This window comes from Oxyura jamaicensis, chromosome 1 (genome assembly GCF_011077185.1).
Source record: "Oxyura jamaicensis isolate SHBP4307 breed ruddy duck chromosome 1, BPBGC_Ojam_1.0, whole genome shotgun sequence".
NCBI lineage: Eukaryota > Metazoa > Chordata > Aves > Anseriformes > Anatidae > Oxyura > Oxyura jamaicensis.
Window position 1 is genome coordinate 10723665 of NC_048893.1, and position 12404 is coordinate 10736068.

General features: G+C 37.3%; 1 protein-coding gene across 1 annotated transcript in view; it reads left to right on the forward strand.

The window, feature by feature from the left end:
• Window positions 1–6650: 6650 nt before the first annotated feature.
• The window catches only part of GNAT3 (G protein subunit alpha transducin 3), a 35932-nt gene continuing 30178 nt past the window's right edge, over window positions 6651–12404 (forward strand). The window contains exon 1 of the mRNA XM_035315544.1: window positions 6651–7112. Coding sequence (XP_035171435.1) covers window positions 7082–7112 — 31 coding nt within the window. The 5' untranslated portion in view covers window positions 6651–7081. The remainder of the gene's footprint in view (window positions 7113–12404) is intronic.

Sequence of the window (12404 nt, forward strand, 5' to 3'; positions counted from 1 at the left end):
GCCTCTATGCTATTTGCTGTATGTGTGAGAGGAAACTAAAATCTGAAAGTGCCTTTTATTTTTCATTGCCTGTAAAAAGATAGAAGGTGATTCATTGAAATTTAGACTTGTACACTGTAGGCATCTGAGGACAGGTGCAACTAATATCAACAAATACATTTCAACATTTTAATAGCAATGAAAGCATGTAGTTTTACTAGCATTCATGATTCTGATGAATTACTAATGAAGAATACACAACATTGAAGTGAACCATAAAATATTGTTGAATACCTCTACATAAATGTGCTCTTTTAAAACAACATAATATAATATGAAACTGTTATTTTGTTTTCATAGATACAAAGTTGTACAAATGTGATGCTCAAAATAACATCTCATGGTATCAGATGGTGATAAAAAGGATTTTTCAGTTCTTTTTTTTGCATAGTGTTGCATAATTAGAAATGTCTCTGGAGAATGAGATGAGCATTTCCCAAAGTACACACATGTCAGAGAAATATCCTTTTCTGTCTTTGGGTATGCCTCTTGGGAATTTTTAAAAAGTTATAACTCTTCCTCCTACTTTTAAAGTTCTCACACAACTAATTGCATCTTTACCTTTGGCCACTGTGATTCCTCTAATATAACGCGGGGCCCCCCCCCCCCCCCCCCCCAAAAAAAAAAAAAAAGGAAAAAAGGAAAATGAAAGAACTGCCATACAGTAGGTCTCTGTTCACAATGATGCACCATCTGATTTCTTTTTCTGGTTTTTATTCTTTTCCTAAAAACTCTCTTCAGCCTCGGGTCTTGGAAGTGGCAAGACATTTCCAGGATTGCCCTTCCTGGCACATTCCAGGAACATTCCCTTCCTGGAACATTGCCCTTCCTGAAATAAGTGACAGGATTATATGTTCCAGGAAGATGCTGAGCAAGATGCTAGTCAGCTAATTGAGCAAAATAAAATGCTAGGTATAGATACTGATACAATGATCAGACAAAAAATAATAATTTTGACAGAGTAGCTGGGAACAAGGAGAGACCTTGAAGCATATCATCGCTTGTTCACATCTGAAGGCAGATCTTACTTTTCAAGAAGTTAACTTCTAGTATTCCCCACATGTTATGGTATATTATGAAATGAAACTGGTGGGCAAACTAGGAAAATAGGCTACTCTGCTTCTTGCTTTATAGTGCTTATGGTAGCTGCAGAAGTGGAAGGCGTCTGTACAATCCACAGATAGCACTGAAAGGACCACATTGCTGAACAGTGTTTGTGCTCCTATGGGACATAGGCACTGGCTTCCATACATAGTGCAGACTAGATGTAAAATAAATAGGATTCTGCAATCATCTAAAGAGAAATGCATTCTTGAAAGATCTTGTCTGCCTTTTATTGATTAATTTGCTCTCTAATGGTTGAAGATATTAATGAAGCCAGAAGTGAAATAATGTAACTACTGCCCTTTTGTTTTCTGAATTTATTGCTATGCTAAAAGTACTACTAATTCTAGGGATTTTGACTATATCAAAGGTTAAAAAATCCAGGAAGCTAAAATATCCTGGCAGCCAACATCATGAAATAAATGAGCTAGGCAATACAATAATATTATGTTAGTATCACATAACTTGTACTGGAAAGACATCCTCCAAAATCTGGATCGCACCTGTTATCTAAGTGGTTCTTCCCACTGAAAGCAAAACTCCTGTCACTGGTGTTACAGATTTGTGCATATTGTGGGCATAGAAACCATCTCAGCCTGTTCTCACACTCTAACTTAAGAAGCACAGGAAGGTGTAATGCAGAATAAGGCTTTGAGAACCAAAATAAGGAAAGGATGACCATGAGCTAGCTTGGACACATCTTGTCCATTACATCATCAGCTTCAGAACATATCCTTACACCTACAGTAACTGAGAATAAATATCACAGACCATCTCAAGTCTGTGTTAATAAACAGTCAAAGGCTTCAAAACAGACAGGTTGTGAATAATCTTTCTTTAGTCATGCTAATTTTCATTGTCAAGCCATGCCCAGGGAAAGTCATGAACACTCTACATTCTTCAACAGGATGGTTCTAACAATTCCATTCCAGGATAAATGCCAGGCATTCTTGAATACGCTAATATTGCTGCTGCCTATAAATTAAAATCATAACTGAGCATAGGGGGCAAATACTGACTAGGAAGACTTATTTCTTTCTGTCGCATCTCACAAAATAACCCAGCAGAGCTGGTAATCTGGAAAGGCTAGTGGCATTGCCAATCTACATATGTAATGAGTACTTTAATTACAAAGTGTAAATCAGAACAGAATATGGGGCTGAATATGTATGAGGAATCTGATCACAAGTGTTGGAATCCAGGCCTGCGTGTCTGCAGGTCAGAGGGACTTAAAAAATGAGCAGGCACAAATGAAATCTAAGACCCAAGCAGAGTACCACACTGAAGCATGAGGTGTGACTGCTCAGATAGCAGGACTGTGACTCCCCCCCTTCCACCCCCCCACCCCTCCCCACCCACACACACACACTCTTCCATGAAGCTAGAATCACAAAGGGCAGCACAAGGCATCCAGCCAACACTTCAACCCAGAGATGACTTTCCATCAGGGTGACTCTACAGCAGCAGAGGGCAAGCAGATAAATAAGCAGCCTGAAAAAGTTGTGTGAAATATCAGTAATACAGCTTGCCAGCTGTAAAATGCTAACTCTAAAATAAGGTATGGGTGTTACACTGACTTCTGGAAGAAAAGAGTCTGCAGATTCTGTACTGCAGTTCAGTTACAGACAGACTTAGATAAACTTGAGACAAGATAAATGCTGAGAATAAAGACTTTTGCACAAAACATTTGGAGATGCCAAGAGAATAAGTCCCCTGAACAGTAGGAAGCAATTCTACTTAAAGTTACAACTTTCAGAATAAAAATGGAAGGATATTTAATTTTGGAAATGAACATGTGGTTTTGAATAACAAAACAATCACTCCTGAAAGCATAAATTAATGTGCTGCCTGAAAGTAAATAGGTGTTCCCCATCTTAACAAGTTATTCTATAATTACCAAATGATTTTTGCACTTCCTTTTCAGCATTTGAAGTTGGACGCCATCGAGGATGGAGACCCACTCCCAGCTGTGATCTGTTATGGAACAACACTTAGACATTATTGGCATTTATAAAATGTCTGGCTAGTCTTGTAGGCTCTTCCATTTCCTTTTCACCTAAGTTCTGACCTCATTTATTATGAGACCTGAGGATTCAGAGGTTTACATTTTTTTCCAATCAACTTATTGTATGTGACTAGAGTTCTTAACATATGTGCTTAGGATCTTCTTTCCCAAATATCCAGGGAGGTTGAGCTGTACTTCTGCCATTCAGGAGAGTAGTAAAAATATTTTGTTTTTGTTTTTCCTTCCCTTCCCTCTCTAAGTACAGAACATTTCAGGGGTGGAGGCCCAGGTCAGGAAGAAATGCTCGGCTTTTAAGTTCCTCTTTAAGGGAAGTGGGAGCTGAGAAAAATGAGATAATTTCCATTTTCCCTTGAATTCTTCCCAGGACAATACACATTTTTCTAGGGGAAAAGTCACCTCAAGCTGCATTAACTATAATGCTACTTTACAAGCAGCATAGAAGAATACATAAAACATAATTCTTACAATCCCCAGAGTGAAAAATCTTAGTACTTCCTCTACATGATACATGTGTCAGCATGAGGTACATCACAATACTATTGCACATTATTACAGGATACCATCAAAACTGAAATTACTTCAGAGATCTTAGTTGAATATGTTTGAAAGTAAAATTGATCTGACCACAGAAGTAAAAGAGAATGTATAGGGCTCAATCAGAGGCTAAAATGGTTTCAAGGCACAAAGATAATTAGAAACAGCTTTTCTGCCCTGGAGAAGTAATTTTTCTTACAGAAGTTATACTGAGCAGGAGACAGGCTTTCACAGAATAATATGAATGTTGTAGACTTACTTTCCCAGGAAATCACTCTCTCTCTCTTGCCTTACCATAGTTTGTTGCCATGTTCTGTTCTTTAAATTCATCAGGTCTAACACAGAGTTACAGTGAAATGTACCTTTAAAAATGGTTCCCTTAGGCCACCATCCTCTCTAAAAACCTACCAACATAAGAATCTCATTTATGTAATATTGTGATCTGGATTCAGAATGAGAGAACTAGTAAGACACAGAAGTCAACTTCCATGAGAATACAGTATAAGAGTCCATATAGAATAAACCATCTCTCTTCAGATGCAGTACATTAATTCAGCAGCAGAATAACTTCTTCTACAGTCTTTCCCATAGAGAGTATGAAAATATGACAACAGTTCTTACAGAAAAAAAAAAAAAAAAAAAAAAAGTGTGGATATACTTCAAGCAGCAAGGCTTGATTCAGTTAGCAGCCTGTAACTGCTTTTTATTTGTTTATTTATTTATTTATTTATTTTCATGTCTGCAATTTTTTTCCAAGCTCTGAAACTATCTACTTATACTGTCTTCAGTATTCAGAAGCTAAACATTGCCAATGACTACTCAGCTATGTTACAGTACAGATCTGCTCATGTGGGGTCCCATGCTTTCCAAAGGGACTGCAGTCACACATGAACAACAACAACCACAAAAACACCACTGACAACAACAAAAAAAGAGGAGGAATACCATGATGTCAGGAAAAAAAAAAAACAAAAAACAACAAAAAAAGGTGTTTTTTTATCTTTTCAATATTTCCCCCTGCATGCCATTTTGACTCCAAAAGGAAAGGTTAAAATATTTGCTACTCAAGGAGTCAAATTAGAATCACGTTTGCTCTTACTCTTTCTTCATTACTGACTGTGCAAGGCACTGTGGGACTTGGCAGATCCTAATATATGGCTCTTCTGGGAATTATAAATGTTCAGAGTGAGATGTTGGCAAATATTTCCCCATTGTTTTCAGATTTTTTTAATGTACTGTGTTGACTGTTCATCCTGTACTAGAAATGAAATCCTTTTTGCAGAAATTGCAGGCATCACCCACTTTTTTTGCTAAGATTCCCTAACATTTTTCTGAAAATATAAGATGCACCTCTTGAAGAAGCTGGCTGGAGAGTGTCAGACACTCCAGTGGGTAATACATATGAATCAGTTCAAAGACCTAAAATAGCATATTCATTACAGTGCATTACTTTCTGACTGTCCCTTTCGATTTTCTCAGGTCAACCAACAATAAGTCAGGAGAAAATATAAATGTACCATAACAGGGAAATCATCTACTAATATTTGTAGAAGGGTCAGACCCTGAGATATTTGCTGTCCTCAATCAGGGAAAAACACTAGTGCTCAGTGAAGTTCATAGCTCGTTCAAATACATCAGAGAAATCCATTCCATAAGTGTGGTCTGGAGTATTTGTTCAGGAGAAACTGAAGAGTTGGGTTCTTTAATGACTTTGCACTAGATGTTCCTTTTTTACTAGTAAGGCAAAATTATGCATCAAGTTTAAAATTTTTGGAATGACTTGTTCTTTACTTGAACATAATAGCTTAGCCACATGTCTGCTGTCACAAAATTGACATAGGTTCAGTAAGAACACAGCCTATGTTCAGCTAAAGTATTTGTAAACACATCAGAATTATGTGAGCCTTATCTGGACTGATACTCAGCCAGCTAGCCCCCACCCAGCTTCCAATAATCTCTACACACACAATGTCACATATTCAATTGCATCAGTATGTGTGGCAAATATAGAACTGAGGATAATGAGTGTACTGAAGTTCAGTTTTCAGTTTAGAGAAACTGAACTAGCTTCAATACACTTCATGTATCTCACAGTGAGCCTGAGATTTTCAGAAAAATGTAGAAGAATTATTGAATATGTCAATATATTAAAAAAAAAACTGACAGCATTAAAATTGTAACAGTTTTTTTTTCTTTTTTACATTTTTAATATTCTTTCTTTCTCTTTTACTCCGTTTTCATATTCTCCTCTGTAATCAATAAAAATGAATGACTATATCATTACTTTTTTATGTAACAAAATGACTTTGGAAGTGATACAGTATCATTTCTGTGATCCTGTTAGAGAACTAAGGGACTAATTTTTTTTATTATTTTTTTTTTATTTTTTTCCTTCCATTTGATAATGCTTCCTAGAGAGAGGCGATAACAAATCAGAAAAAAAAATAAAAAATAAAAAATAAAAAGAATAAATTATAGTTTTCATTCACTTATTTATATCTTGCATATATTTCAGTGCAGAAAAAAGGAAACACAAAAATTAGGAAGGAGAAGAACAAATAAAAAGAAAAGGACACAAGGTCTGTATTTTATTTAATATATTTTGAAGGAAAAAATACAAAATTTTCAATTGGGAACTTAACCTATTAATGTATTCTTTGCATTTAAATGTTTTTCACAGAAACAATATTTTATTCATCATGAAAAACTTGCATTTTTTTCTTTGTTATTTTGTTTGTTTGTTTGTTTTCCAGTTAGAAAGTTTCAGGAACTTGTAGTTTAAGACTAATATCACTTATAAGGGAATCCACAGAGCTGAAGATCTTTCAATCATATCTTTTCCCAAGTATCTGCAGTAAACGTGGATATTAAATCTGCAAAATATTGACTTTAAAAAATGTGGAGGTAGTAAAAAAAAAAAAAAAAAAAGAAAAAAAAAAGAAGCTTCAAGAAATAGATATATAATAGTCTCAAGTGAGATTAAGCAGATCCATGATTTCTTACCAGTTATCAGGATATTAATTAACCTTGCTTTACTACAGCTGTTTTAATAGCATGGAAAATACAGATGATAGCTCATCACAAAAACATCCAGGACAATACCTAGAACACTATGTTCAGTTATGTCCTGTTACATATGTGGTGCTCCTAAAACAGTTGTGTTAAGAGGTATTTCTGAAAAATATGTTTGAAAAGACTCAAGCAACCTGTTAACTTTTTCCAGTAGGAAATAGTTCTGTTGTCCAAACACTGAATTTCAAGTGTTCCTGCATACTGCTCTGGGTTAACTTACTTAACATTAACTGAACAGTGTTTATTAGCGATTGGTATGTTACGGGGTAAGGCTGCCTTTTGGACAGACATCAATGAGCTAGAGGAATGGACCAGTGTGAACCTCATGAAGTTCAAGGGAAAATGACAATTCCTGCACCTGGACCAGAATGCAGCAATCCAAGCTGAAAGTGGCTTTGCAAAAAAGACCTGGATGCTGGACAGCAAATTGAGTATGGGTGTGTAATAATAACAGCGTACCCAAAGAAGCATTTCTGGATTCCCCAGTTGGAAACTGAGTAAGTCCGAGCTCTGACTGCACTTAAATCAACTCGATTAAATACATCATGTATGTGCACTGGCAGGATCAATGGCAACAGTGCTTTAGGGAAAATCAGAAAACCTGATGCCAGAGACTCTGAAAGGTCTGCTTCTATCATGGAGACAGAATGATGAATAACAGAAGTAATTCTGTCTCATAATGCTATTTCCATAAACACAGGATTATGAAACTGACTGGTGCCACCAGTTAAATGATACATTTTCTTGTTCTATGTCAGATATTTCAGTGCCATAGTATAGTTGGTTTTGAAATTGATATATTTTCTACTTGTCTTGAGGTGTATGAAGATGATTCCTAAGAGGACATAGGCGCTTATTTGGATGTTTTATGTGGGCTTCATATCACAGTTGAACTTCAACAGTTTTGCTTTTACGACTAAGTCACAGTCTCTTGGAAGGGTATTAGAGTGGCTAGGGGAGATAGCTTGAGAAGACTTTCATAGCCAATCTACTACCCAAAGGTTCTCCCCCCTTACCTGTTACTGCTAGGCTGGATTGCCAGTTTTGAAGTTAACCCTAATAACTGCTTCCAGATCTGTCTTACATTCCTGTTCTTGCAAGTTTATGAGATGAAAAGATACCCTGGGATGTCTGGTCACAGTCAAGCAATATGGATATGTCTACACTGCACATGAAGATGACAATCCAAACTGTAAACATCACATAGTGAAACATAGTCCTATGTGGAGAAAGTACCTCAGATCCATAAACACTTAAGCTACATGACTGTGGCTAAGTGCCAAAGGTAATAAACTTTGATTCTTAACAGATTTCAAAACAGTTTTCAAAACATCTAGCTTTGTGTCATGTTAATGCATCTTGCCATGGGTCTAAACTAAGAGCAGTGCTGACTGGGAGCATATAAGGAGACTCTGTACTTCCTTTGTTATATCTGTAATATCTATCATTCAGCAGGGGTTCTCATGAAGTACAGCACAAGAGTAGTTATGAAAGTCCAGATGGACTTGCCAGCATTTTGGGTGTAAGGGAAACTTTCTTCCCCACTGAAAAGGTCAATGTGCAATAGAGTAATAGAACAACTGAAAGAGCTGAAAGGCTTCCTGTAATTGCAACAGGCATTGTATTGAAGATTTTTCAGGCTTCCTTTATTTAACAGTATACTGGAGGAAATGTATTGAAAGTTTCTATATTTAGAGAATTCTATTCTTAGTAAAACTTCCTCCTTTTCCATCACTGTCACTCCTCCAAATGTTATCAGGTGAAAGGGAAAACATTAGTTATAGTGAAATGTCAAAAATATGAACAGACTTAAAATCATAGGATCATAGAATGGTTTGGGTTGGAAGGGACCTTAAAGATCACCTAGTTCCAACCCCCTGCCATGGGCAGGGGCACCTCCCACCAGACCAGGTTGCTCAAAGCCCCATGAAGACTTCCAGGGATGGGGCTTCTCTAGGCAACCTGTTCCAGTGAATCAACACCCTCAGAGTAAAGAATTTCTTCCTTATTTGTAATCTAAATCCCCCCTCTTGTCCTGTCATCATTCCCTGAAAAATAGTCCCTTCACAGCTTTTCTGTAGGCCCTTCTTAGGTACTCTAAGGTCTCTGTGGAGCCTTCTCTTCTCCAGGCCCCAATTCCCTCAGCCTGTCTTCATAGGAGAGGTGCTCCAGCCCTCTGATCATCTTCATGGCCCTCTGTATTCTTTTAATACATCCATGTCCTTCTAATGCTGGGGGGGGGCGGGGGGAGCAGGAAGAGCTGAACACAGTACTCCAGGTGGGGTCTCACAAGAGCAGAGCAGAGGGGGAAAATTGCCTGGCCATGCTGCTTTTGATGCAGCCAAATATACAGTTGGCTTTCTGGGCTGCAAGTGCACATTTCTGGCTCATGCCAAGCTTTTCATCAACCAACAGCCTTAGGTCCTTCCCTGCTCTCAAACCATTTTCTGCCCAGCCTGTGTTTCTGCTTGGGATTGCCCCAACCCAGATGCAGGACTTGGCACTTGGCCTTGTTGAACTTCATGAGGTCTGCACAGGCCCCCCTCTCAGGCCTGCCTCTGGATGGCATCCCTTCTCTCCAGTGTGTTGACCACACCACACATCTTGGTGTCATTGGCAAAACTGATGAGGATGCACTTGGTTCCATTGCCCATGTCACCAACAAAGATGTTAAGCAGTGTTAGTCCCAATACTGATCCCTGAGGAGCACCACTAGTTACTGATCACCTGGCCATTGAGCCATTGACTTTTTGAGTGTGACCATGCAGGCAATTCCTTACCTGTGATGGAGTGGTTCATCCATCAGAACCATGTCTCTCCAATTTAGAGACAAGGATATCATGGGGGGCAGTGTCAATTTACACAAGTCCAGGTAGATAACATCAGTTGCTCTTTCCCTGTCCACCAATACTGCAATCCCATTGTAGAAGGCCACCAGATTTGTCAAGCACAATCTACCCTTAGTGAAGCTATGCTGGCTGTCACCAGTTGCCCCCCTATTTTTCATGTGCTTTCACATAGTTTCCAGGAGGGTCTGCTCTGTGATCTTGCTAGGTGCAGAGGTGAGACTGACTGGCCTGTAGTTCCCTGGTCTTCCTTTTTTCCCTTCTTGAAAATGGCGTTCTGTTTCCCCTCTTACAGCCAGTGGGAACTTCACCAGACTATCACAACTTCTCAAATATGATGGACAGTGGCTTAGCAACAACATCCGCTAGGTCCCTCAGGATGGCAGATGTGTCTCATCAGGTCCCATGGACTTGTGTACCTTTAGATTCCTTAGCTGGTCAGTTTCTGAATGCAAAGACATAGACATAATATAAAGGAAAGAAAGAAAAAAAAATCAAATTTTCTAAGCTATTCCTCTTTCTTTGACTGGAAGGAAGATAGGAAGATTATAGGTTGTGTTTTTTTTTGTTGTTGTTGTTTTGTTGTTTTTGTTGTTTTGTTGTACAAAATATAACACCTAAGTTCATTGAAAGAGTCTTTAAAGAGTACAATCTATATAAATGCCAAACAAAAATCCCAAACCAGTACACCTTTAATATAAGTTGCAAAATCAAAATTTGTAATTGAAATCCAGAATTCCAAATCCATGAACAGATCATCTGAAAAATCCATTCAGAAAGTGTCTCAAAATTTCTCATAGTAGCTACAAAATGCTTGTAATGTACACTTTATATATCAGCACCACCTAGAGTGCATCACTAGAAATAACACCAGTAACATAATCTTTACAAAGTGTGATTGTATTTCAAATGAACACTTTCCAGACTTACTCTTTTTCAGTGAGTTCCATTTCAACCATACCTGGTTTACACAATAGAAGAAAGACAGGGAAGCAATATTTTTGTTATTGCAACTAGAAGAGGTGAAGAAAAGTTATTGCAAAATATTTTAGATTCAACTGAACTCTGTAAGTCAGTGTCTATTGCTTCTGTCTTGATCACGAGTAGAAAGTTCCTCAATCAAAATATAGGTAGTGATAGTAATGATGACAATTATGATATCCAAAGCAGATCAGAATCCTCTTCATTCTCCTAAATCTGTTTTAATTTCCCTGAGAAACAGGTACAGACTTTTGTGTTTTTCAGTAAACTAGTTAAGAGTTGGAAGGTAGAACCAAGCAAATCAGATGGGTAAGATGTTAATTGCATGCTATTGCATGTTTATGAAGAAATTGTTATTGCATGTTTTATGCAGTTTTGAAGCAATTGTTAATGCATGTTTATGAAGTAACTGTTTTTATCTTTATTTCTATTGACATTCTCTTTGCAGCATGTTTGCATCACCTAATTTTATAAAGTTAATTCCTGTATGCAGGCATAACAGCAAAGGATGGTAGGAAATTTATGCTATAGGAATAACACTTGTTTTTCCGTTGCTTTCCAAGGGGAAATGATATAAAGCTTTCTCCATTATTTATTTACATTCATTTTTTTTCCACTGCAGATGAATAGGAGCTAGTTTGCCATTGTACTATTCCAATTTGATACTGTAAAAATTTAATGCAAAATGAGTAGAGATATAACAGTATATGCCTCGAACAACTGAGTAGGGAATTGGGCTGTTAATCTGGAGGTGATATTCTTCTCCATGCTTTGTGACTGTAGCATTTAATTTCTTAATTCTGGCAATGTTCAGAAATGCTCAAACATAATTACTTTTCACATCCACTGAAATCCGTAAGAGCATGGTACTTGCCTATGGTTCTGGTAAACAGATATCTGGTGTAGATAGAACACTTTCTGGGGCTGTTTATTTTAATGTTTTAATGTTGTTAGTACGGCTGCCTAAAGATCTTATTATGGTCTATATTAACGAGTAAAAAAAAAAAAAAAAAAAAAAAAGTAGGAATATAAGCTTAACAAAATAGAGCATTTTCTTCCTTTGCAGATGTATATTTAAAAAAAAAAAAATCAGCTATTGATAAGTACTGGTTATTCATTTCTGTCAAAGCAATGCAAGGAGACTGAAAATAGGGCTTCTTGCTCCACTGACTGATAAGAATAAGACAAACAAGCACATCTTCAGATCTTTGCTGCAGTAGGTGGTCTTTTTACGAGACGACACTAGTAAATGGGACTGGGACAGCAAAGGGCCTGTCTTTTCTCAGAAGACAGCACTCTCCTGCTCATATGGAGCACAACTCATTAAGAATGCTACTCATCTTTATTCCTCTCCCTCCCACCTTTGTGACCGAGTGCTGGTTGCCTTCTTGTTAAATCTGGGGTCCTGCTGTGGGAAAGTTTCTATTGTATAGGAAGGATGAGTGAAATACTTTGCTTCAGGTCCTCTTCCTCATTTTTCTTCTGATCTAACATCACTCAAATTGACCTTGTAAGCTTATACCTCTCTTAAACATTATTTCTGGGCTAAACCTTCTAAAGCTTACACATTGTAAAGTCAGAGCACTATTGACTATTGCTAGTCAATAATTGTAAAATTGTAATACAACTTTATACAAGTTTCTATATTTAATGTAATTGAAATACTGTGCAAAGTGAGTAAGTATAATGTTACAATTATTTATAGTATTGCAAACGCTCATTTTCAACCTTTTAGTCCTGATGGTAATCCTACCCTTACCCACTGCAACCAGGTGTGGATTACAAAAGAATATATTTTCTCA